The sequence below is a fragment of the Myxine glutinosa genome, chromosome 9 (genome assembly GCF_964187855.1).
Source record: "Myxine glutinosa chromosome 9, kmMyxGlut1.1, whole genome shotgun sequence".
Taxonomy (NCBI): Eukaryota; Metazoa; Chordata; class Myxini; order Myxiniformes; family Myxinidae; genus Myxine; species Myxine glutinosa.
In genome coordinates this window covers 146,718,966-146,746,601 of record NC_136269.1, presented here as the reverse complement: position 1 = coordinate 146,746,601, position 27,636 = coordinate 146,718,966, and the positions used below count along the sequence as shown (strand labels likewise).

General features: G+C 50.5%; 1 protein-coding gene across 1 annotated transcript in view; it reads left to right on the top strand.

Annotated features, from left to right (window-relative positions):
- LOC137434824 (junctophilin-1-like) overlaps nt 1-26,819 on the top strand; it is a 145,285-nt gene extending 118,466 nt beyond the window's left edge. Inside the window, exons 8-9 of the mRNA XM_078785143.1 lie at nt 331-433; nt 21,717-26,819. Coding sequence (XP_078641269.1) covers nt 331-411 — 81 coding nt within the window. The 3' untranslated portion in view covers nt 412-433; nt 21,717-26,819. The remainder of the gene's footprint in view (nt 1-330; nt 434-21,716) is intronic.
- The last annotated feature ends 817 nt before the right edge of the window (nt 26,820-27,636 follow it).

The following is a 27,636-nucleotide window of genomic DNA, read 5'->3' as shown; positions in this document are numbered from 1 at the left end:
TTATGGAGTTGCTGCTATGATGTCCTGGTTGCTGCCTAAGAAAAGACATGTTCCTTTTGCAGACCCATTGCATGTGCACTGTAAGGATGCTGCTTGAGCTGGTGCTGAGGATAAAGGCCCATTTATTAATGATATTAATGATAATATTAATCTTGTCATTGCATGATATCAACCATGCTTTGTAGAGATGTGCCATTTTTGTAGTATGTCCAGGAATGCCTGAGAATTGCGACTGATGTGGTTCATTTACAGACTGGATTAAATAATGTTTAATGTTCCCAATTTTTCTCTCCAATTCCCAACGCTATCCATATCTGGTGCTCTGTGCAGGATTTGCATTCGGTGCTAGTTGCAATGGTTGGTCTGCTCGTCTTGGGCCTGGCCGTACTGTTTGTCCACATCCTCACCTGAAGGAGTTCATTACAAGACAAAGGTAATGCCTTGTCCTCATGGCAGCAACTGCGTTGCAATTTTCACCCCTCAGCCCAAATTGGGTTAAGGGGTATTGTAGTCACGGGCGTCCGTCAACTTTTGGTTTCCGTCAATTTCAAGGAGAATGGCTTGTCCGATTAAATCCATTTTTGCAGTGTGTGTTGGGGTTGAGTAGAGGAAGGTTCCTTTCGAAAATGGGCGCGCTGCGATTTTCAATATGGCCGCCACGGCAGCCATCTTGAAAATGGTTTCCACCATGCATGGGCTGAGGGGTTACGCCCGCTTTGCGGTGCTATTTATTTTACAGAACAGGCTTGCCAACATCATACCTGAGATACAGTTTACCTTTAGGATTGTATGAAAAAACAGCGATTGTGTAGTCTGGAGTATAAAACAGAAATTATATAATAGCAAAAATTGCAAACAAAGGAGTTTCCTCAATATGCAGCTGATTAATGCTGATATGATATATTATTTGCTCAAATAGTAAGTGGGGCCCATCTCTTGCGAGCATAAACAACAAACAATTAAAGACCTGAATAGAAGAAGTACATAAGTCACATTCTTTGGCCAAAGCAAGTTAGAACCAGGAACTCCATCTACAGTATGGTAACAATCCATGCCTGTAATAATTTTGCAAACTTTTTGTTTCGCGTACGCGGAGTTATAATAAACATTTTACACATACAAGACTACCGAAGCGATAGCCGGTGTAACATTTGATGCAAAGTGTTGTATCCAGTAATCACACGAAAAGTACTGCTTGTGAACGTCAATGGTTTAATCACCAATCACCCTGCTTTCGGCTCCAGGCCTCATGCCAAACTGCGTGCCTCTCTCAGCTCCTCCCACACTTTCTACCCCAACCGTCATTTCCGTTTCTGATCACGTCACTCCCATATTCCAAAAATATCAATCATAAACATGTGAATTCCAAACATAACATTTCCCTCCCCTTTTCAAAAACAATTAGCCAATCACATAGTCCTGGAGAAGATTGTCATGGGGACCGCAAGGCTAACCCCCGCTCTAGTAGGGAAAATGGCCTTTAAAATGCATGTTGTGTGTTATTGTATAGTCCTTCATCCATGTAGGCTGTTGCGTAGCCCTTTGAGGTCGCTGAACAACTTGAGGAGCCCTTGGTGGTGCAGGTGTGTCCGCAGGCCTGTTGTCAATCCCAGTTGGCGGCTGCCAGGGAAGAAAAGGAGAACTGCTTCCCTGTCCTTGCCCGACCGGTGATGCAGGAACCTTCCTCAAGCGATTCGCATGCCATCGTGATCCATCGTGTAGACGATAGGTGGCTGCTTCCAATCTCAACGATTTGCAATGGGTCCGACCATCGAGGCTGCAGCTTGTTGCGATGCCGAGGCAGCCAGACACACACCCAGTCCCGCTCCTGTAACGTCGGTGGTTTGGCCTTTTTGGACTGGTCAAACCTCAACTTCATATGCTGCTGCTGGGTCTCTACCTGCAAACGTGTAGCTGACGATGTAGGATAACCCTTGGTAAAGCCAAGGTGATCGAGCGGGAGTTGTAGTTCCCTTCCCAACATCAGCGACACGGGGGATACCCCTGTAGTTGTATGCTTGGAGGCCCGAAAGTGTAAGAGTGTTTGCAGGAGAGCTGCTTCAACTGCCAACCTTCGGTCAGGTAAGCACGGATGCCGTTCTTTAGTGTCTGGTTGAGGCGCTCCACACCTCCATTAGCTTGAGGATGGTATACGGCTGTTCTAATGTGCTTGATAACTCTCTCTGCCAGGCAAGCTGTAAAGTCAGCAGAAATAAATTGGGGCCCGTTGCCTGTGGTAATGATATCCGGGAGACCCCACCGGGCAAACAATGAATCAAGCTTTTAAATAACCGATTGAGTGGTGACTGACCCCAGCGGCAAAGCTTCAGGCCACTTTGAATGGATGTCATACACCATGAGTAGGTAATGGGCATGGGCTGGTGCCCCATGCAGTTCTCCATAGAGGTCCACCTGGAGATGTTTCCAAGGTGCGGATGGCCACTGTATAAGGGATAGAGGGGCAGGAGTTGGCTGAGAGGATTTTCCGCTGAGGAGACATGCAGTGCAATCCTTGACCATCAGTTTGATGTCGTGATCGATGGTGGGCCACCAGACAATGTCTCTGCAGCGCTGTTTAACTTTCAGTACTCCAAGGTGTCCCTCATGTGCCATTCGCAAGACCTGTGCTCTAAGGGATGCTGGAATCAAGGTTCAGTGACCTCTGGCAATGCAGACATCCTCCCAGCAGGATAAATCTGCCCTCTCTGTAGTAGGGTAACAGCTCCCCTTTCACGTTGGACGGCCACCCCCCTCTAATGTAGGTACAGAGCGTGGTAAACAGAGTGTCGTCCTGGGACCCTTTACAAAGTGATTCCATGGAAACAACAGTGGACAAGGGTGCCTGAAGCAGTTGCACTAGATCAGGTTCGGTGTCTGTTTCCTGCTGAGTCGTTGATGGTGGAACGACCGCTCTTGACAGAAGGTCCGCAACGGTGTTCTGGCGTCCCGGTGTGAATTCCAACTTAAAATTGTACTGATTCAAGCGGTCTGCCCACCTGAGTAATCGTAGTGGTTTATGTCCTGAGCCACTGGTAGTCAAAAGTGCCGTGAGAGCTTGATGGTCTGTTCACATCGTGAAGGCTCTGCCGTAGAGGTAGCGATGCCAGCGCCCACATGCCCAAATGCATGCCAACACTTCCCTCTCACCCACCGAGTACTTTGCTTCCCGTTCCCTCACTCCAGCTGAACAAAACGCAACTGGTTTCTCTACCCCATCATGAAGCTGTGACAGTACAGCACCCAGTGCCACCAAGGAGGCATCACAGGTAACCATCATGGACACTGTGAGACTGAAGTGCGCTAGAGTGGGGGCAGAAGTGAGCTGATGCTTAAGTGTCTGTACAGCGTGGGTACAAGCCGTGGTCCATTCCCAAGGTACATCCTTTTTGAGGAGGTGGCGTAGTGGCGCTGTAGTAGAGGCAAACTGTGGGAGGAAGCGGAGGTAATATGTGGCCATACCCAGGAAGGAGGCCAGTTGGGATACTGACTGTGGCTCAGGAAGGGCATGGATGGCATCAACATGTGATAAGATAGGAGCGATGCCTTGCCCTGAGAGCTTATACCCCACAAACTCTATCTCTGGAACCCCGAGGAGGCATTTCGCAGAGTTGAGTGTGACGTAATGGGCAGAGAGTTGACCAAAAACTTGTTGTAGTCGAGCATCATGTTGAGGCTGGGTGGCAGCATGTACAACGATATCGTCCAAGTGGATGGACACCACAGGTTTGCCGGCTAGGAGAAGAGACATTATTTTCTGAAAACAGCTGGGAGCCGAGCAGAGGGCGAAAGGCATGCGCTTGTAACGGAAAACCCCCATGTGCGTGACAAAGGCTGTGAGGTCTCTGCTGACTGGTGCCAGGGGTACTTGGAAGTAACCTTGCTTTAAATCCAGTTTGCTGAAAACAGTGGAGCCACGGAAATGTGTGGCGAGTTCTTCTGCGGTGGGCAGGGGATATTTATCCGGAATGATGGCCTTGTTGACTGCCCGGAGGTCCACACACAGTCGCAGCTCCCCAGATTTTTTCCGTGCAACAACCAGGTTTGAAATCCAAGGGGATGCATTGATGGATTCGATGACGTCAGAGTCGAGGAGACGCTGTAGTTCGGCCGTGACCTGGTCCCGGACAGCCAGAGGCACCCTCCACAGGGGTTGAATGACTGGTGCAACAGCAGCATTAACTGTAGGCTAGTGTACAAAGTCAAAGATGCACCCCAGGTCTGTGAACAATGCAGGAAACATGTGGTGCCAGGTGATCGTGATCTGCAGGACATCTGTGCCACAGGAATCAGCCAGCCGAAAGTGAAGACTGTGGAATAAGTCCAGCCCCATCAGATTGGCACCCATTGTGGTGATGTAGAAAACTGAAGGAGCAGCAGTGTGGTTTTTGTACCGCACTGGTAGGCTGACAGTACCCAGCACTGTAATGTTGGTGTTGCCATAACCCGACGGAGCCACTGCAGTCTGTTTCAGAGGAATGTGTGAACAAAAATTGTCATAAGTTGCCTTATTGAGAATCGAGACCTTGGCACCTGTATCAACCAGAAGCGGCTTTCAAAATATCATTCACGTAGCATCCACAAGTTTTGAATGCAGTGACTGGCTGGGACACCGAGTTGATTGCGACTGGTGATGGAGTTTCTGTGCCAGATGTGGTAGCTGAAAGGATGGGCGATGAGCGGCAGCACCGGACAAAGTGGTGCATTTTTTAGCAATTCCTACAGCGCTGGTCATTTGCAGGGCACTCCGGCTGCATATCCGAGTGATCCACAGTTAGTGCAACGCCGGGAGATACTTTGAACTTGTTGTACAGGCACTTGTGCTGTAGTATCCAAAGATGGCGCTGTGGTGTCTGCCAATGTACATGCCGCTGCTAATGCCGCTTCCATTTGCTTCGCTTCACAAATTGGATCATGGACTCACCCGGCCGCTGAGACCGCTGACGAAACTGAAAGCGATTGAGAAGAAGACTCCGTCGAGAATCGAAATGTGCAGAAAGTGCATCCACCGCTGCTTGGAACGTGTTGTTCGCCGGTTGGAAAGTGGAGAAAATCCGCTGGCCTTCTGTACCCAAGCAGTGAATAAGAATGGCTCGCTTATGTGGGGCCGCCATGGCTTGTAAATCCAGCGCAAGTAAGTACGTTTCAAACGACTGATACCACCGCCGCCATGGTACTGTGGGTTCGCCTGGGACCGGCAGGGATGGTGCCGGTGGAGGTAACAAAATATCAGCCATCCTCGTCGCCATATGTTGTATCCAGTAATCACACGAAACGTACCGCTTGTGAACATGAACGGTTTAATCACCAATCACCCAGCCTTCGGCTTCAGGCCTCATGCCAAACCGCGTGCCTCTCTCAGCTCCTCCCACACTTTCTACCCCCAACCGTCATTTCCGTTTCCGATGACGTCACTCCCATATTCCAAACATATCAATCATAATCATGTGAATTCCAAACATAACACAAAGGACCTCATGCTTCCCAATTGAGCACTCTTTGGTGCCATTGCATGACAAAGGAGGATTTAGTGGATTCACCTCCGCCAGGGTCTCAATATTCTTTTCTATCATGTTGGGGTCGACGATTCGGTTCCTGTCCTTATCAATTTCATGAACAACTGCAAGGGATGTTCAATAACTTTTAGGAGTAAATCTACTTCTCCTCCTCTTCCCTTTGTAAGGTGTGGGTCCCACGGCACCAAGCTTCTGCCCCACCCTGACCACGAGACTCCTCCACTTCCCTCTGTCTTCAGCCAACTCTCTCTACTCTCCAACCACCCCCACCTTACTGATATCCCTCTTCACAAAATCCCCCCATCTCAACTGCGATCTACCTATTTACCTCCTACCTTGCTCCTTCAAACCTATCTGCTCTCCTTGCCATTCTCTCTTCCCCCATCCGCACCAAACGTCCAGCCCATCTCAGCCGCATTTCACCAACCTCCCCATCAAGCTCATCGGCATATCAATCCCTATACAATTTAAATACACAACCACTCGGGCCACCTTTTTATTCTTCAATATCGTGTCCCTTGACTTCAATGCACTTGCATAATTTATCTTTCAAACTGACAGTGCTGGTGAAATCGATTTTCAGACACGTGGGGCCAAATTTATGGAAGGCGTTTAAAAGTTAGACGTGTGTATAATCGCTGTGCGATGATCACCCGTTCAAAGTTAATCACCTAGCTCCAAAAAGCGTTTATCAAATGTGTGATCAATGCTAAATCACAAGCGTTTAAATAACAAAGAAACTTTTACACATCTGGGAGGGTATGTTTAAGAGTGTTTTTAAGGCCTTTAAACAAACATTCGGCAAAAATGGAATAGTTAGAACTGCAGTTGTTCTCTCATGTACTTCCTGGCAGATTAAGTTAACTTTAGAATCACCATAAGGGTATGGAAGGAGTGGCAAAACGTCACCAGATCTGCATACGTAATAAATAAATAGCTAATAATTTTATTCGGTAGTATACAATCCGAACATTAAAACAGGAGGGATGGATGAGTGGAAGGAAAGATGGATGAGTGGAGGGAGGGATGGATGAGCGGTATGAGGGATGGATGAGTGGGAGGAGGGATGGATGAGTGGGAGGAAGGATGGATGAGAGGAAAGATGGATGAGTGGACGGAGGGATGGATGAGTGGGAGGAGGGATGGATGAGTGGGAGGAAGGATGGATGAGAGGAAGGATGGATGAGTGGAAGGATGGATGAGTGGAAGGAAGAATGTATAATTTCCAAGGATGGATGGATTCGTGGGAGGAAGGATGGATGAGTGGATGGAAGGTTGGATGAGTGGAAGGAAGGTTGGATGAGTCGAAGGAAGGATGGATGAGTGGAAGGAAGGTTGGATGAGTGGAAGGAAGGATGGATGAGTGTAAGGAAGGATGGATGAGTGGAAGGAAGGTTGGATGAGTGGAAGGATGGATGAGTGGAAGGAAGGATGGATGAGAGGAAAGATGGATGAGTGGACGGAGGGATGGATGAGTGGGAGGAGGGATGGATGAGTGGGAGGAAGGATGGATGAGAGGAAAGATGGATGAGTGGACGGAGGGATGGATGAGTGGGAGGAGGGATGGATGAGTGGGAGGAGGGATGGATGAGCGGTATGAGGGATGGATGAGTGGGAGGAGGGATGGATGAGTGGGAGGAAGGATGGATGAGAGGAAAGATGGATGAGTGGACGGAGGGATGGATGAGTGGGAGGAGGGATGGATGAGTGGGAGGAAGGATGGCTGAGAGGAAAGATGGATGAGTGGACGGAGGGATGGATGAGTGGGAGGAGGGATGGATGAGTGGGAGGAAGGATGGATGAGAGGAAGGATGGATGAGAGGAAGGATGGATGAGTGGAAGGATGGATGAGTGGAAGGAAGAATGTATAATTTCCAAGGACGGATGGATTCGTGGGAGGAAGGATGGATGAGTGGGAGGAAGGATGGATGAGTGGATGGAAGGTTGGATGAGTGGAAGGAAGGTTGGATGAGTGGAAGGAAGGTTGGATGAGTGGAAGGAAGGATGGATGAGTGGAAGGAAGGATGGATGAGTGTAAGGAAGGATGGATGAGTGGAAGGAAGGTTGGATGAGTGGAAGGAAGGATGGATGAGTGGAAGGAAGGATGGATGAGTGGAAGGAAGGTTGGATGAGTGGAAGGAAGGTTGGATGAGTGGAAGGAAGGATGGATGAGTGGAAGGAAGGTGGGATGAGTGGAAGGAAGGATGGATGAGTGGATGGAAGGTTGGATGAGTGGAAGGAAGGATGGATGAGTTGAAGGAAGAATGTATAATTTTGACGGACAGATGGATGGATTTCTCGCAGGAATCATTTCGTTGGATGCTGAATCGAATATAAAATGACCCATATCAACCTCCGATGAGGATCAATGCGCTCAATCCCCTCCAACAATTATCCGTGGCGCTGTGATTCCGTGCACGTGCATCATTTCAATTGGATGTTGGAGATATGGGCGGGGTTTCACAGGCTAATCAGCTGTTTCGACACACACACCTCAATGATTGTTTATCTCCCTTCGTAATTTGCTGTTTCGACGTGTGTTTTGCTGTGCGCGTACAAAGATGGGTTTGCCAGTGTGCAGGTGTCCAGCGTGTGTTAGAAAGACATTCACGAAACACCTTCAGTAAATTGAATCGGTATTATTTGTGGTCATGAAGGAGCTGCGCTCCAACGCGAGTCGAAAGATTTTTTTTTTTTTTTGTATACAAGATCGAGGCTCGTGAAAGAGCTAACATTAATCACACAAAAAGACAAACCGACACACAAAACACAAAAAAAAAGGGGAGCGGTAGACAAGATGGGGAGAGAGGGGGAAGGACACAAAAGAGAGGGGGAAGGACACAAACACAACATTTGAGAGCAGGGACATCGGGAGGACTTGGGGGGAGGTGGGAGAGGATTAAAACATATGAACACTGCAAGGACTCTGGGGTGAATTACCGGGGGTAGAAAAGATCAAGGTTTTCGATGGGGGAAGATAAGAGATGGTGGTGAACAGCTGTTTTAAAGACCTGGAGGGAGGAGTGGGATTGAAGGGAGTGGGGGAGTTTGTTCCAGAGGCGGGAGAAAAGGGGAATGAAAGAGTGAAGGTGAGCAGAGAGCCTAGACTTTGGCAGTTTAACCAGAAGAGGGTTGCAGGCAGATCTTGTGCGACCTGAAGGAATATTGGGGGGGACAGAGCACAGAGAGAGCTGGGGGAGCAAGGCCGGAGAGGAGTCGGTAGAAGACAGAAAGACCACCAACCTGCCTGCGGTGAGTGAGTGAAAGGCCCTCGGCGTTGACTACATCGCAGGAGATTCCAATGATTCTGAAAGCTTTGGCCTCAACAGCGTGAAGCCGAGCAAGGTGTGAGGCAGGAGCACCAGCCCAGAGGGGGGAACAGTATTCCATTGAGCTGCGGATGAAAGCCTTGTATGTGGTGAGGAGCTCAGGTGTGCCAAGGAAGGACTTCGCACGACGGAGGATGCCCAGTCGGCGACTGGCTTTGGAGGCCAGCTTGGAAATGTGGTTTTCCCAAGAAAGATCATGGCAGATAGTGAGACCCAAAAGCTTGAGCGACAGAACTTCTTGGAGAGGATTGTTGAGAAAGTAGATGGGAGGGTTGTCCAGTCGGTCCTTTCGGAGAGACATTGTAAGAGTGTGAGATTTGTCAGGATTGAAAGACATGTTCCACTTGTTTGACCAGTCTGTGATTTTGTCCAGGTCTGCAGAGAGTGAGGAGGCTGCAGACTGCCGATCTGAGGGATGAGGAATGGAGCGACAGAGAGTAGAGTCGTCAGCAAAGAGATAGAGCGGATTTTCAAGAGAGTCAGAGAGATCATTGATGAAGACCAGAAAAAGCACAGGGCCCAGAACACTACCTTGGGGAACTCCAGCCTGAACAGGAAGAGGAGATGAGAGAAACCCATTCAGGGCCACACGTTGACTACGACCAGAGAGGAAGTCCGCCAGCCATGCGTGGAGATTTCCATGGATACCAAAGGAGGAGAGTTTGGAGAGCAGAGCAGGGTGCCAGACCGTATCGAAGGCACGTGAAATGTCAAGGGAGACAGCTCTAATTTCCTGTTTGGCGTTGAGGACCTCCATCCATTGTTGAGAAAGCAGAAGCAGCATGTCCAGAGTAGAGTGACCAGGTCTGAAACCAAATTGATGATCAGAGATCAAGCCATTGGAGAAGAGGAAAGATTTAATATCTGAAGCAATGATGGATTCCATGACTTTGCTGATAATTGGGAGAAGGCTGATTGGTCTGTAGTTGCTGGGATCTGTTTTTGCACCTTTTTTGTGCAAAGCGGTGATGTTGGCTGATTTCCAAGCAGATGGCAGATGACCTTGAGCAAAAGAGAGGGTGAAGAGAACAGAAAGAGGGAGTGAAAGTGCAGAAGAACATGATTTTAGGACCCGTGGGCTGATGCCGTCAGGACCAGTTGCAGAATCAGAGTCGAGGGTTGCCAGAAACTTTTCCACCTTGTCAGGAGGAAAGGACACAGAGTCCAGGAGCAGCTGGGTACGACTGGGTACGGTGGGTACAGAGAGGGATGGGTTTGGGACACAAGATTTAGAGGCAAACACAGAGTTGAGGCATTCAGCTTTTTCACGTGCGGAGTCAGCCGTTAAGCCGTTTGAGGTGAGGGAGGGGATGGAGGGGGAACAAACACCAGAAACAGATTTGACCAGACGCCACCAGGATTTGGAAGAGGGAGACAGATAAGAGAGTTCGGTCTTGAGAATGGTGAGATATTGTTTCCTGGCTCTCCTGAGGGTGGACACACACTTGTTTCGGGCTTTGTGAAAGGAAATGAGATTTCCTTCCGTTGGATTTGCTTTCCAGGAGACGAAAGCAAGTTGTTTCAGGGCAACAGCCTCACCACAAGATTCCGTGTACCATGGACGGGAGGCAGGGTATGACAACTGAAGACGAGATGGTATAAATCTGTGCAGGAGAGAGAGCAATTTACTTTGAAAGAATTCCCATGATGAGTTGATGTCAGAGGCGGTAGAGATGGGAGACCAGTCCAGATGATTGATGGCTGCTTGAAGACCGTGCCAGTTGGCCTGAGTGAAATGCCAGACTCGTCGACGCTGAGGAGGCTCTCTGAGAATGGTCAGAGAGATGTCCACTTTGACAAGCACATGATCAGATGAGCCGATTGGAGCAGAAGAAGAGCAGCAGACATTTTCAGGGAAGTTTGTCATAACCAAATCCAGAAGAGAAGATGCTCCGTCGACTGAGATCCGGGTCGGGAAATTGACAGATTGTGTCAGTCCCAGTGAGTCGCAGAAGTCCTTTGCTGAAGAGCCATGGCTGGTGAGAGAGGTACCCACATCCAGCCAACTGGCATGGTGACAATTGAAATCACCACATATGAGGAAGAGAGAGTTGGGATGGGTAGATAGAAGTTGGTCCATATTATCAGACAGTGAGATGTAGATGGAGTCATCGCTGATTGGTGGACGGTACAACACACATATGAACAAAAGGTGGGAGCGAAGGGGAAGCCGTAGCCAAAGGTATTCCTGGGGGTGAGGTGGAGAGAGGGCAGTGGAGGGCGAGTGAGGAAGAGAGTTTTTTATAAAGATAGCAACCCCACCTCCAGGACGAGGCTCAGGTCTATCATACCGGAGGAGGGAGTAACCTGGAAGAGATACCAAGGCATCAGAGACATCATGAAGGAGGAAAGTTTCTGTTAAGCAGATCACATCTGGTTTGTCAGAAGCAACCTGTATGGAGAGGTCAGTCAAGTTCGAGCGAAGGCCCCGGATGTTTGAGGTCCATACCGTTAATGAAGAGGAAGGGGGAGCATCGGGTCCAGAACAGGGGGGGGAGGGGTAGGGTAAGATGTGGAAGAGGAGGAAGAGGTAGGGAGAGCTGTTGAAGGTGTGTCAGAGATTTCAGAATAGCTTGGAGAAAGGGAAGAATGGGGCGGACAAAAGGTTTGATGGAGATTGGGTGAGGCACAGTGAGGTGTTATTTGAGGAGGGGGAAGAGCAAGGCAGGTTTGGGGAGATGAAGGTGAAAGTTGGAAGGAGGAAGAAGCAGGGAGGATGCTTTGAGGAGGAGGGGTGAGAGGGGAGTCTAGGAGGGGAGGAGCGAGGGAGAGTCTTGGAGGGGAGGGGTGTGGGGGGAGTTTAGGAGGGAGGGGAGGGAAGGGGCAAGGGGGGAGATTTGAAAGGGATGGGTGATGGGGAGGATTTGGAGGGGAGGGGTGAGATTGGATTTTGAAAAGTGTACGATTCATGGGAAACGAACATTTTTTGCAAAATGAGTTTGAGACCTTCGAGTCAAAAATACGTTTGAGGACACTGGAGGAGGGATGGAGTTCTGGATAGTTTAGGGAATGTAGAAAGGAGGAACTGTAAGAGATGGTATTATATATATTTTTTGGAATGAATAGATTTGGTGAGCAAGACGAAAGCATCCTTTTGTAGGAAAAGAAGAAAAGGGTGTTATAATATATGAGAGAAAATAGTTGTTCAGGGGAGAGATTATACATTTCTCACCGCGTGATCGCGAACGAAGAACGAACGAACAAAAAGAACAAATAAACGAATAAGACCTGGGAAGGAAATAGATTTTTTGGGGTTTTTTTTTTTTTTTTTTTTTTTTGTGAGTACAGATATTAAACAAGGAGGTACGGGGTGAACGACTGGGACGAAACAGTGAACGAAAATAATTTCAGCGCATTCGACGAATCGCTGAGAGGAAAACAAACCACAAGGTCGGAGACAGTACGGTAGTCCAAGCCTACGAGTACTAGGCCGCAGAATACTGGATACCATTAACCGACGATTGTGTATACATGTACGAAAAATTAGCACCGAAAATTTTCCAAAAGATACGCTATAGGTACATACACCGAAAGATAGATACAGTCTCGACAAAAACACGATTGAGAAATATCACTTAGCTTCGAAAGCGTGAGCGCATGGAGCAGCTTCGAAAAGACGTGACCTCGCCGAGATCTCGCGCGAGGACGCGCGACCAAAGACGGAATTCGTCCGAGTTGCTTTATTGAAACAAAACAGCTCAGGTACTCTGAAAAGCCCGTTTATCGGGCAGCAATATATACACACATTTATGCCGGGGCGTTTGCCCGGGAAAACCGAGACCGGGCATGCCCAGGTGTCAAGGGCGAGTCCTGGAAAGGCGAGTCTGGACATGCCCGGGCGTCCTGGACGCAGCCTGGCAAGTCGAGGCTGGGCGTGCCCGAGCGCTCTGGGCGAGCCCTGGAAAGGCGAGAGCGGGCATGCCCGGGAAAGACGAGACCGGGCGTGCCCGGGAGGTTCGGGCGTGCCCGGGAACAGCGAGTCCGGGCATGCCCAGGAGAGGCGCGTCTGGGCCCGTCCGGACGAGCCCGGCATGGCGATCGCGCCCTGTCCGTGTCCTGGCAGGTGCAAGGCTATTGTGTACATCCAGCGGGAACCGCTACACACGCCCCTCCAGAATCGACCTGCACCGGCAGGGTCAATTTAAGGGGGGTCCGGATGACCCGGCCGAAGCGACCCCTGGAGGGTGGTGGGGGGGGGGGGGGTCCGATGTGGTGGTGGGTGGTCGAGCGGGGGGAACTGTGGACGGGGGGCGGCCTCGCCGCGGAGGAAGGGCCAACCGTGGTGGTCGGTCGACGTCCACGTGCGCCGGTTTGAGGCGGTCCACAGAGATCCGGTCCGACCGGCCGCCGAAGTCGACGACGAAGGACTTGTCGCCCCGTCGCAGGACCCGGAAGGGCCCGTCGTACGGCGGCCGGAGTGGCCCCCGGTGCGCGTCTTGACGCACAAAGACGTACTCCGCTGTGCGAAGCGCCGGGGGGACGTAGGACTGGGGGCCACCGTGGCGGGATGTTGGCACGGGGGCAAATCGTTGGGCGGCCTCCTGGAGGTCCGAGCGCTGGTGTGCGGCGGACCAGGGACTGGTAGTGTCGGGCACGAACTCGCCCTGGACGCGGAGCGGCTGGCCGTAGACGAGCTCGGCGGCGGACGCCCGGAGGTCCTCCTTGGGGGCTGTGCGGAGGCCCAAAAGGACCCACGGCAGCCGGTCGGCCCAACCGTCGTCCTGAAGGCTGGCCATGAGTGCGGCCTTCATGGAGCGGTGAAACCACTCGCACAACCCGTTGGCTTGGGGGTGGTAGGCCGTGGTGCGGTGCAGCGTGACCCCCAACGAGCGGGCGACCGCGCCCCAAAGTTCGGACGTGAACTGTGGGCCGCGGTCGGACGAGATGTCCGCCGGTGCGCCGAAGCGCGCGACCCAGGTGGTGATGAACGCCTGCGCCACGTCGGCGGTGGAGGTGGACGTGAGGGGCACGGCCTCCGGCCACCTGGTGGTCCTGTCCACCATGGTGAGCAGGTGGGTGAACCCCCGCGATGGGGGCAGGGGACCCACCAGGTCCACGTGGACGTGGTCGAAACGCCGTGCAGGCACGGTGAAAGGTGCTAGCGGGGCCTGGGTGTGGCGGTGGACCTTGGCCCGCTGGCAGGCCGTGCAGGCGTTGGCCCAGTCGCGGACGTTCCGTCGAAGGCCGTGCCAGACGAAACGCGCCGACACCAGCTTCTGAGAAGCTTTCCGGCCCGGGTGAGAAAGGCCATGCATGGAGGCGAAGATGCGGCGCTGCCAGGAAACGGACACGATGGGGCGAGGCTGGCCCTGGGAGACGTCGCAGAGCAGGACGGTGCCCGCGAAGGGGATGTCGGCCAGGCGGAGGCCCGTGTCCGCCGCCCGGAGGGCCTGCACCGAGGTGTCGGTGGTCTGGTCGGCCGCCATGAGCGCGAAGTCCACGCCGAGGTGGACCGCGTTCGCGCTGGCCCGAGAAAGACAGTCGGCCACGGCGTTGTCTTTGCCGGCGACGTGCCGGATGTCCGTGGTGAATTCCGACACGGCGGAGAGGTGGCGCTGCTGGCGGGCCGACCACGGCTCCGTGACTTTAGCCATTGCGTAGACCAACGGCTTGTGGTCGACGAAAGCCGTGAACGGGCGGCCCTCCAGGAGGTGTCGGAAATGGCGAACGGCCAGGAATAGACCGAGCAGCTCGCGGTCGAACGTGCTGTATTTTAACTTGTTCGGCCGGAGTTGCCGGCTGAAAAAAGCGAGTGGCTGCCAAACCCCGTCCACCCATTGTTCATGGACGGCGCCCACCGCGTAGTTGGAGGCGTCCGTAGTGAGGGCGATGGGCGTGTTGAGCACCGGGTGAGCCAGCAGCGTTGCGTCGGCGAGGGCCCGTTTTGCGCTCGCGAAGGCCGCGTCCATGGCCGCGGACCAAATGATGTCATGCTTGGCTGGCTTGCCCCGGAGGGCCTCGTAAAGGGGCTGCATGAGCTGAGCAGCGCGGGGCACGAATCGGTGATAAAAATTCACCATGCCGAGGAACTCTTGTAGGGCCTTGATGGAACGGGGACGCGGGAACGTGGTGATGGCCTCGACCTTGGTCGGCAGCGGCACGGCCCCGGTCCTGGTGATGCGGTGGCCCAAAAAGTCAACGGTCGTCGTGCCAAAGTGGCATTTGGCCGGGTTGACAATTAAGCCGTGCTCGCTGAGGCGACCGAACAGTGTTCGGAGGTGGAGGAGGTGCTCGGCACGGGACGTGCTGGCGACGAGGATGTCGTCCAGATAGACGAAAAGAAATGGCAGGTTGCGCAGCACGCCGTCCATTAAGCGCTGGAACGCCTGGGCCGCGTTCTTGAGGCCAAACGGCATCCTCAAAAATTCGAACAGGCCGAACGGCATGATGACGGCCGTCTTCGGGACGTCGGCCGCTCGGACAGGTACCTGGTGGTATCCCCGTATCAGGTCAATTTTGGAAAATATGACCCGTCCCGCCAAACGGGCGGAAAAGTCCTGGATGTGCGGGATCGGGTACCTGTCGGGGGTGGTAGCGTCGTTGAGGCGGCGGTAGTCACCACACGGGCGCCATCCGCCCCCCGGCTTTGGCACGATGTGCAGCGGTGAGGCCTATGCGCTATCGGAGCGCCGCACGATGCCGAGGTGCTCCAACGCGTCGAACTCGGCCTTTGCCACAGCGAGCTTGGTCGGGTCGAGGCGGCGGGCCCTGGCGTAGACCGGCGGGCCCGTAGTGGGTATGTGGTGCTCGATCCCATGCCGCACTGCGCCGGCCGAAAACGTCGGCCGCGTGAGGGCCGGGAATTCCGCGAGCAGGCGAGCGAACTCGTTCGCCGTCGGGAGGGCGCACGCCAGTTCGGTCGGCGCCGAGCTGCTCATCGTGCACGCCAGGGAGCTGAAGGTCTCGGCGTTGACAAGGCGACGTCGTTTGACGTCGACCAGCAGCCCGTGCGCGCAGAGGAAGTCGGCGCCCAGCAAAGCCATGGGGACGCAGGCGGTCACAAAGGCCCACTGAAAGCGCTGGCTGCCGAAGCAGAGGGTGACGTCGCGCGGGCCGAAAGTGCGTATGGCCGAGCCATTAGCAGCGACCAAAGAGGGGCCGCAAACGGCGTCCCGCCTGTCCTGCTCGGAGGTGGGTATGACGCTCAGTTGGGCGCCGGTGTCACAAAGGAAACGCCGCCCGGACGCTTTGTCCCGAATAAAAAGCAAGTTGCCCGAGTGGCCGGCGCTCATGGCTGGGAATGAACGCCGGCCCGGCCGTTTCCCGACTTGCCGAAAGTGCACGGGGGTCGGCACGTCCGAGCCTTGTGTCCGAACCTGGCGTGGTAATAACACCACGCCTGGTCAGGTGGAGGCCCCGACTGTCGTGTCGGAAGCGGTTGGCGCGGCGTGGCGGCCGCCAGTTGCACCGGCAGTTCGGCCTCTAACCGCGCAGGGCGCTCGGGCGTCATGGGCGTCGCCTCGGACGGCGGCAGGCTCCAGGTAGCCGCGCCGATGTGCTGGCCCGCCGAGGAGATCTTATCGGCTTCCCTGGCGAGGGCGCGGGGATCGGTGAGCGACGTGCCAGCCAGGGCGAGGCGTACCGGGTGAGGCAGCTGGCGAAGGAACAGCTCGCGGAACAGAAAATCCGGAGCGTGCTCACCGAGCAACGAGAGCATATAGTCTATGCGCTCGGACGGGCGCATGTCGCTGAGCTCGGGCATGTCGAGCAGGCGCCGTGCGCATGCCGCCGGTGAGAGGGCGAAAGCGTCGAGGAGGAGCGTCTTCAGCGCGTCATACTTGTCAGCAGCCGGCGGGTGCTCGAGGAGGCTCAGGGCGCGGGCCGCGGAGGCGGAACCGAGCGCTGCCACGACATGGTGGAAGCGGGTGTCGTCCGCGGTGATGCCTCGCAGGGTGAACTGGGAGTCCGTCTGGGCGAACCAAACAGCCGCGTGAGCCTCCCAGAAGGTAGGCAGTTTAAGAGTCACTGCCGTGTCCATGTCGGTAGGTCACCAGTGAAGGAGCTGCGCTCCAACGCGAGTCGAAAGAATTGACGCGACCAAAGACGGAATTCGTCCGAGTTGCTTTATTGAAACAAAACAGCTCAGGTACTCTGAAAAGCCCGTTTATCAGGCAGCAATATATATACACATTTATGCCGGGGCGTTTGCCTGGGAAAACCGAGACCGGGCATGCCCGGGTGTCAAGGTCGAGTCCTGGAAAGGCGAGTCTGGACATGCCCGGGCGTCCTGGACGCGGCCTGGCAAGTCGAGGCTGGGCGTGCCCGAGCGCTCTGGGCGAGCCCTGGAAAGGCGAGAGCGGGCATGCCCGGACGCTCTGGGCGAGCCCTGGAAAGGCGAGTCTGGACATGCCCGGGCGTCCTGGACGCGGCCTGGCAAGTCGAGGCTGGGCGTGCCCGGGCGCTCTGGGCGAGCCCTGGAAAGGCAAGAGCGGGCATGCCCGGGAAAGATGAGACCGGGCGTGCCCGGGAGGTTCGGGCGTGCCCGGGAACAGCGAGTCCGGGCATGCCCAGGAGAGGCGCGTCTGGGCCCGTCCGGACGAGCCCGGCATGGCGATCGCGCCCTGGCCGCGTCCTGGCAGGTGCAAGGCGATTGTGTACATCCAGCGGGAACCGCTACAGTCAGTCAATTCCTTGCCGTGGGGGAATTGGCAGCAACACAAGTGAGACTTCAAATGTCGCAACAGATAATAGTCACCCTGGTGGCAAGGTCCGGGTAGTATGGGGAAGATCCTGCTGTTCTGAGCCACAGCCCCGAATGGAGGTCCGTGCAACATGGGCATTGTGGTGAAGAATGAACACCCTTTGGTCAACATCTCTTGGCATCTCAGTGTAGCAAGTAGGGGCACTGGTGAGGGTCTAACAAGTAGCGGCAGTGATGAGGGTGTAGTGAGTAGAGGCAGTCGTGAGGGTGTAGTGAGTAGAGGCAGTGGTGAGGGTGTAGTGAGTAGAGGCAGTGGTGAGGGTGTAGTGAGTGGAGGCAGTGGGTGAGGATGTAGTGAGTAGAGGCAGTGGTGAGTGTGTAGTGAGTTGAGGCAGTGGTGAGGGTGTAGTGAGTTGAGGCAGTGGTGAGGGTGCAGCAAGTAGGGGCAACAACCCCATGACAATCTTCTCCATTTTGCCCTATTTTCTACATCTCCCCTTGTTAACCCCATTATCCGCATTTCTTCTTCCACTACCTTTAACCAAGTCTTTCTCGGTGTTCCCCGTCCTCCACTTCCTTCTACATTCACTTCCATCATTCTTCTCAACCAGTCACTTCCATCCTTCCTCAACACATGACGAAACCATCTCAAACTGTTTCTCTTCACAGCATCAATCACAGGCTCTATTCCCATCATCTTTCGCAATTCATCATTTGTCTTCCTCTCTCTCAAGATACTCCACACATCCACCGAACAATTCGCATTTCCACCCTTCGTTGCTGCTCTACGTTCATTACCCATGTCTCGCTCCCATAAATCAAAACACTTCTCATCATAACACTTCTCACACCTGCAGCACACACCTTTCCCTTCAGCTTCAACGACACTCCCCTCCTCGTCAGCACGCCACTCAGTTCCCGAAACTTCTGCCATGCACATCTCACTCGAGCAACCGTTGCCGAGTCTGATCCACCTTCTCCATTCAGCATGTCTCCGAGGTAGCAAAATGGTTTCACACCTTCCAGCTTCACGCCGTCTCCAAGATCCAACTCAACATTTCCTCCATCTGCAGCTCCCTCTGTGCACACCTTACACTTGAATGTAGCTGCCACACTGGTTAATGACCCTCTCAGACCACTACATTTTTGATGAACCCACTCAGCGCACGTTGTACATTGAATGGAGTTCACTCCGACACCCTTCCTGCACACAGCACACGGCCACTTCCCAGTTCTTTCCACCTCACCACATGCTTTACCACTTGCCATCACCTTCGTTTTTCCAATATTCACCTTCAGACCTTTTGTCTCCATACATTCCTTCCACTTGTTCATCTTCTGCTTCAGTCCATTAATACTTTCTGCAATCAACACCAGATCATCTGCATACAACAACTCCGACGGTAAACCCTCCTTTACATTCCGAGCCAGCACCTCCATCAAAACAAACAACAACAGGCATTTTAAGGCCATTTTCCCTGCAAGAGCGGGCGTTAGCCTTGTGGTCCCCATGACAATCTTCTCCATTTTGCCCTATTTTCTGCATCTCCCCTTGTTAACCCCCTTGCCCGCATTTCTTCTTCGACCATCTTTAGCCAAGTCTTTCTCGGTCTTCCCCGTCCTCTACTTCCTTCTACATTCATTTCCATCACTCTTCTCAACCAGTCACTTTCATCCTTCCTCAACACATAACCAAACCATCTCAAACTGTTTCTCTTCACAGCATCCATCACAGGCTCTATTCCCATCATCTTTCGCAATTCATCATTTGTCTTCCTCTCTCTCAACGATACTCCGCACATCCACCGAACCATTCGCATTTCCACCCTTTCCAGCCTTCGTTGCTGCTCTACGTTCATTACCCATGTCTCGCTCCCATAAATCATAACACTTCTCACACATGCAGCATACACCTTTCCCTTCAGCTTCAACGACACTCCTCTCCTTGTCAGCATGCCACTCAGTTCCTGAAACTTCTTCCATGCACATCTCACTCCAGCAACCGTTGCCGAGTCTGATCCATCTTCTCCATTCAGCATTTCTCCGAGGTAGCAAAATCTTTTCACACCTTCCAGCTTCACGCCAACTCCAAGATCCAACTCAACATTTCCTCCATCTGCAGCTCCCTCTGTGCACACCTTACACTTGAATGTAGCTGCCACACTAGTTAGTGACCCTCTCAAACCACTACATTTTTGATGAACCCACTCAGCACACATTGAACATTGAATGGAGTTCACTCAGACACCCTTCCTGCACACAGCACATGGCCACTTCCCAGTTCTTTCCACGTCACCACATGCTTTACCACTTGCCATCACCTTCGTTTTTCCGATATTCACCTACAGACCTTTTGTCTCCATACATTCCTTCCACTTGTTCATCTTCTCCTTCAGTCCATCCATACTTTCTGCAATCAACACCAGATCATCTGCATACAACAACTCCCACGGTACGGATAACCCTCCTTTACATTCTGAGCCAGCACCTCCATCACAGCTACAAATAGTAGTGGACTTAGTACCGACCCCTGATGCACTCCCACCTTCACCTCAAACTCACCACTGTTCCCGTCCTTACAGCTGTGCGCGCTCTTTTGTACATTGCCATCACTACTCTGATCAACCATTCCTCCACTCCTAACTTCCTCAATGCCCATGTCAATACTTCACGTGGAACCCTATCGAATGCTTTCTCCAGATCAACAAACCCAAGAAACAGCTTCTTCCTCTTCTCCATGTACTTCTCCTGCAACTGCCTCACAATAAAAAGCTCATCTGTCGTTCCTCTTCCTGGCATAAATCCAAACTGCATTTCGTCAATCTTCACTTTCTTCCTTATCCTCCTCTCCAACACCCTTTCCAATACCTTCATTCCATGCTCCAATAACTTTATCGCTCGGTACGAGCCACACTCCAGAGGGCCACCTTTCCCCTTGTATAGAGGGACGAGGGTACTCAGTTCCCAATCCACTGGAATGCGGCCTTCTTTCACCACCAGATTACAGATCTCTGTCATTCTCTTCACACCCCAATTTCCCGCTGCCTTCAACATATCTCCCACAACTCCCGTTGGCCCTCCCGCTTTTCTACTCTTCATTGCTTTTATCGCTTCCTCAACTTCCTTCTCGGTTATCTTCTCTGCCGGTCCTAAACTGGGTTACTCTCCATGTTGCCATCCCATTCATTCTCTGTATTCAACAGCATTTCCATATATCTTTTCCATCTTCCTTTAATTCCATCTGGGTCCACAACGATTTGTCCCACTTCATCCTTCAAGCAACTCACCCCCATCACATCACACCTCTCTTTCGCTATCTGCTTTGCAATCCTGAATACCGCTCTCTGACCCTCTTCCAAATCCAAGCGTTCTCCGAACATTTTCCTACATGCCTCCTGCGCCTTTGCTACCTCTTTCTTTGCAGCCTTCCTGGCTGCCTTATAACTTTCATGCTCTGCCTTTTCTGCCCCCGTACCCTTCGCCTTCTGCCACTCCTTGAACTTCTTCCTCTTCTTGTCAATCTCCTCTTCAATCGTCAACCTCCTCCAACACAGCTACAAATAGTAGTGGACTTAGTAGTGACCCCTGATGCACTTCCACCTTCACCTCAAACTCACCACTGTTCCCGTCCTTCGTCCTTGCAGCTGTGCAAGCTCTCTCGTACATTTCCATCACCACCCTCCACTGCACTACTCCAATGGTAACATTTATTATTTTACCACGACAGGAACCCTTTGCAAGGACATGGGAGGAGCACACAAAATGAAATATAGTAATACTTCTTGAAGCAATAGTAAAATATACAAAAGTCCACGGAAGGAGTAGATCAACACCAACAAACAACCACAACAATTATGTGTTACAAAAAAAATTCCCTTTTCATGTTTTTCTTCATTTTACATCCTCATTGACACTCACAGATAGACATGCAATGTGTTTGTGAAATACAACATGGCAGTCTTTTTAATTAATTGTTTATACCCACCCATAAGCGAAGCGACGAGGCCGAGTAATAGTAAAAGTGAAACTTCCACAGCACCCCTGAGATGTGATGGAAGATTTTTGTATGCACTGGTTTACAGTATTAAAAAATTAATTCTCTATTACAGAAAAATATCTTTGCTTCATTGAAGCGATTGTGCAGATGTGCTTAATGACAGAGATATCAATGAAAGAATCAAGTATTGTGTTCAAACACTGAAATCATGCATCAAGTCCATTGTTTTTGTGCAGGTGCAGCTTTTACAAAGGAGGTCCTCATGAGCGCAAGTTCTTGTGAACAGGCAACAACAGAGCCACGACTACAAAACGGCACCACCATGTTCTTTTCACAAACTGCACTCAAAATCTTCTTGGTGTACATTTTGAAGACTTTGACCCTTTTTTGTAATCATAGCAATTTGATCTTTCTCACACATCCTTGAGGCAACATGTTGAGGTATCATTAGGGATGGTGAGATGGTCCTTATGACATCAGATCTCCAAGTCAGTGTGGATGGGTTTATAGATAAGCTCTTTTTATGATTGTTTGTGCTAACCGAGCAGCTTGGTGGACAGATCTCAGGTCCAGCACCATGAGTTCCATAACTCGATGGTTATTTTGACATTGATGATGATAGCTTGAAAAAATTCAAGGTTGACTCTAGAGCAAGGGCTCAGCGAGTTGAACAGGCAATTCTATTTTTAATCTTTACAACATTATTTTCATGTTCCTTTCATATTAATGGTGGGTGTATTATAGGGCACCAACGACAAGGAATGATACATTATATAAACCTTGTTATCCAGCTCTATAAGTAATGAGAGCATCAGCTGTTATTAGGACTCCATCGTAGTACTGTTATGACACACGTCACAGACACAAACATCAATCTAACTCCTTCATGTTGTGCATACCGATCGTTACTTCCAACACGCTACAGCGTTCTCCTCATTGCTTAACTAACTCTGTGCTCTCAAGGCCACACCGGCCTGTAAATGGGCGAGTCGTCAAACCAGCCTGTAGATAGGCGAGTCGTCACACCAGCCTGTAGATAGGCGAGTCGTCACACCAGCCTGGAGATGGGTGAGTCGTCAAACCAGCCTTTAGATAGGTGAGTCGTCACACCGGCCTGTAGATAGGCGAGTCGTCACACCAGCCTGTAGATAGGCGAGTCGTCACACCAGCCTGTAGATTGGCGAGTCGTCACACCCGCCTGTAGATAGGCGAGTCGTCACACCAGCCTGGAGATGGGTGAGTCGTCAAATCAGCCTTTAGATAGGTGAGTCGTCACACCAGCCTGTAGATTGGCGAGTCGTCACACCAGCCTGTAGATAGGCGAGTCGTCACACCAGTCTGGAGATGGGTGAGTCGTCAAACCAGCCTGTAGATAGGCGAGTCGTCACACCAGCCTGTAGATAGGCGAGTCGTCACACCAGCTGGGAGATCGGCGAGTCGTCACTCCAGCCTGTAGATAGGCGAGTCGTAACACCAGCCTGTAGATGGGCGAGTCGTCACACCAGCCTGGAATTAGGCGAGTCTTCACACCAGCCTGGAGATGGGTGAGTCACACCAGCCTGGAAATAGGTGAGACACACCAGCCTGGAGATGGGCGAGTCATCACACCAGCTTGGAATTAGGTGAGTCGTCACTCCAGCCTGGAGATGGGTGAGACACACCAGCCTGGAGATGGGTGAGACACACCAGCCTGGAGATGGGCGAGTCGTCACACCAGCCTGGAGGTGGGTGAGTCACACCAGCCTGGAGATGGGCGAGTCACACCAGACTGGAGATGGACGAGTTGTCACACCAGCTTGGAATTAGGCGAGTCGGCACTCCAGCCTGGAGATGGGTGAGACACACCAGCCTGGAGATGGGCGAGTCGTCACACCAGCCTGGAGGTGGGTGAGTCACACCAGACTGGAGATGGACGAGTCGTCACACCAGACTGTAGATGGGCGAGACGTCACACCAGCCTGGAGATGGGTGAGTCACACCAGCCTGGAGATGGGCGAGTCACACCAGCCTGGAGATGGGCGAGTCACACCAGACTGGAGATGGACGAGTCGTCACACCAGCCTGTAGATGGGCGAGTCGTCACACCCTGCTCTGCTGAGTTTCGCTCCATGATGTTGCATCACCAGCTGTTATAACAACGAATACTGGCAGATCACAAAACCCCTTTCATGGGTCTTCAATAAAAACATTGTCCGCATGGCTTGAACAGTCCGTTGGACAACTGTTCCGAGTTGTGCAAACTTACCTCATGTACATGAGCCAATGTACCTTGACAACCATGTTATGGAATGACGACATTGCTTTTTTGGATCTTTAAAATCAAAGCCAGTGCCCTCTATATTACAAATACAATTATACATACAATGTATTGCAAAAATTATAATCCAACTGGAGGCTTTTGGAGGCTTTTCATAAAACGACAAAACTATTTCGACACAAATCCAGAGTAAACCTGCAGCCAATTACAATAATTGTTCACTCTTCAGCAAAGTGATTGCTTATTGATGTCTGCATGCTGGCACAGTGTCCTGGGTGCGTACGTTGTGCTGGCAGAGTGTACTATGTGCAAGCTGGGAGGTGTACACCGTTCTGGGACACCTTTCTGGGGTGTACACCGTTCTGGGACATCTTTCTGGGGTGTACACCGTTCTGGGACATCTTGCTGGGGTGTACACCGTTCTGGGACACCTTTCTGGGGTGTACAGCGTTCTGGGACACCTTGCTGGGGTGTACATCGTTCTGGGACACCTTGCTTGGGTGTACACTGTTCTGGGGATGTGCACCTTGCTTGTTTATTGCGCCGAGTTTGTACATTACGAAGCAATATGCATGCGGCCCTTCTGCGCCTTTAACAGTGTTAACAGAGGAGCGGTCACAGGGAAACATTATCCTCAGGATGCCATGATGTAATCCGCAATGCTATATAGGTTACCTATCAGTTGGAATGTCAGGTTAGTTAAACATTCATTTGTTACACTTTGTCATGATCAAACTTTCCCCCAACTTGTCCTTTTCCCCACAACTTTCTGATTCCTCGGATCGGCCACGTTTTGGATGCTGATCGATTGAGTCGTTCATTACTTTTTGTCATTTCCTGGTCCAACCCATGACCTTCTTCCGTGTGCAGTATTTGTTTTTAGTATATCCTAAAAATGGTCATAACGAATCGTAAATGTAGAATTAAAGAGACATTATATTTCATGTAAACCCATCACGAAGCACTTTACAATATTTCAGGAAATGTAATTTTGCATCTGTGTGAGAAAGCTTGGTGAAGGTAATGAATAGGTGAAGGTAATGAATAGGTGAAGGTCATGAATAGGTGAAGGTAATGAATAGGTGAAGGTAATGAATGTGCAAAGGTTTCCTCATTTTGAGCAACTCCACTGGAGTTGTGTCCGGTTGTAAAAGCAAGGTTATCATGCCGCAAGGTGTACATCAATCCAGGTACCGAGACTACTACAGCATTGTCGCTCAGATAAAACGACTTGTTTATCATCAATAAGTGATGTTGGTGAAGGTTTTCCTTGAAAGGCCCAAACAGGCAAATGCACAGTGGAGTCTCCACCGCCTGAACATCATCAAGGACTTTTTGGGAATCCAGAGGAAATGTCAATTCACTTAATTTGATTTGATTCTGTAATGAAGTTTCCCATTTTTATTTTCCCGTTTGTTTCTCCGTTTGTCGCCTACAGGTCACAATTATAAACCGATCGTCATGAAACGTCAGCAAGTTGCTTTTGAGGTCAAAGGTCAAATTTCTAAAATCGCCATTTTTCATCTGATTCACTTGGAAATTGAACATTTGCACATCGAGTCAATAAATTGGGAAACCAACTATTTTTGAGGTCAAAGGTCAACTAAAGGTCAAATTTCCAAAATCAATTTTAATCTAAAAATCATCAATTTTCATCCGATTGATTTGAACAATTAACAGCATTTGCACATCGAGTCACTGAATTGGGAAAACAACTATTTTTGAGGTCAAAGGTCAACTAAAGGTCAAACTTCCAAAATCAATTTTAATCTAAAAATCATCAATTTTCATCCGATTGATTTGAACAATTAACAGCATTTGCACATTGTCACTGAATTGGGAAACCAACTATTTTGAGGTCAAAGGTCAACTAAAGGTCAAACTTCCAAAATCAATCACAATCTAAAAATCATCAATTTTCATCCGATTGACTTGAACAATTAACAGCATTTGCACATTGAGTCACTGAATTGGGAAAACAACTATTTTTGAGGTCAAAGGTCAACTAAAGGTCAAACTTCCAAAATCAATTTTAATCTAAAAATCATCAATTTTCATCCGATTGATTTGAACAATTAACAGCATTTGCACATTGTCACTGAATTGGGAAACCAACTATTTTGAGGTCAAAGGTCAACTAAAGGTCAAACTTCCAAAATCAATCACAATCTAAAAATCATCAATTTTCATCCGATTGACTTGAACAATTAACAGCATTTGCACATTGAGTCACTGAATTGGGAAAACAACTATTTTTGAGGTCAAAGGTCAACTAAAGGTCAAATTTCCAAAATCAATTTTAATCTAAAAATCATCAATTTTCATCCGATTGATTTGAACAATTAACAGCATTTGCACATTGAGTCAATGAATTGGTAAACCAACTATTTGAGGTCAAAGGTCAACTCAAGGTGAAACTTCTAAAATCATCAAGTTTCATCTGAAAAATTGTCACGTCATCCTATTGATACGAGCTTTGATCAAGATCGTCCATTTTAATATTGATGAAATGGACAATTTGATGGCTCAATGGCAACCTTTTTGGGGGGGGGGGGGGGGGGGGGGAGAGGCAAGGGGTGGATTTTGCAAGTATTGTGCTCAGCATGACAACTTCTTGTTTCTTGTATTGATGAGATGGTTGTATCACCTTGCACTAATCGACAGGTCCAGTGTGGTAATGAAGTACCACCGTACTTACCCTCTGCGTATGCACAGATGATCGAACTCACATTGTGATGATCGGTCAATCCCTGAAACATTTATGCCCTTACCAATTTAAAAGGCATCACACACCAGGAAAAACAAAAATTCACTTTTAACGATTTGTGAGCAAATCTGCCATTGAACAGCAACATCAGTGCAAAGCAACGGACAAGGAATCATCATCATCATCATCTGGAGGAAAGGCATGCCAAGGACTTTTGCAGCTCGACGTGGTTTTACTTCTTCTTCTTCTTCTTTTGGGGGATTTATCATTGGAGAGAAGTTACATCGAGAATACTTTGTCATCAATTCTTTTTGGATTGTATCACATTTGATAACAGTTGGGGTTACGTAATAAAATTGTTTGTTAAAGGCGTCATTAACGCCGTCGATGGAGTTCTTGCTTGAGTGCTTAACCCCATGATTTTGTAATAGCCTTGTCTATGGGGGTGTAATATCTCGTGTGGGGCCTCTTGTAATCCCGGGGCTCCATGCGATTACATGGGTTGCATGACTCCTTAGGCCACATCTACCCGGGGCCCACATTGAGCTCGGGGGGCATGAGCCCTGCGTGCCCGTGCATTAATCTACCACTTCAGCACACTTGCTTACCATACGAAGTTGGACAGGTGTAACGGTTCATGACACAGGTAAAATCTAAAAGCTCCATGTGCCATGAACAGTGGAAAAACAGTTAATGTTGAGCCCCACTGTAGCTCTCTTACAGTTTTGTTTATATTTAAAGAAGAGGTCAGTTCATTAAAATATACAAATATAGCGAAGAGCATCGTCGATAAAACAAAAAGTAATCATACCATGTTACGATGAACGATACAACATGCTCTACTGTGTGTACTATGCGGTATATGTTGGAGTAGTTGCATGATGCTTAGTGACCTGCATACCTTGTATATTGTATTTTATTTACTTGTACGTTGTACTAAGTTAAATTAGCCCGTCTTCTCTTCGAATCACGGCGGACGCATGCACGCACACACCTTGCAGTCATGTGATCCATGCCCCTCCCACTTTGTGAGTTAGATCCACGTATGGTACCAGGATACCTGCACAGTACCGGCTGGATGATACTCAGTGGTCCAAAGCTTGACCTGAGCATTATCTGCTGCGGTGCTCTCCAAGTTGGTAAAGCCTTGAAAATGTAGTGAAACAATTTTAATGTTATGATTACATTTGAC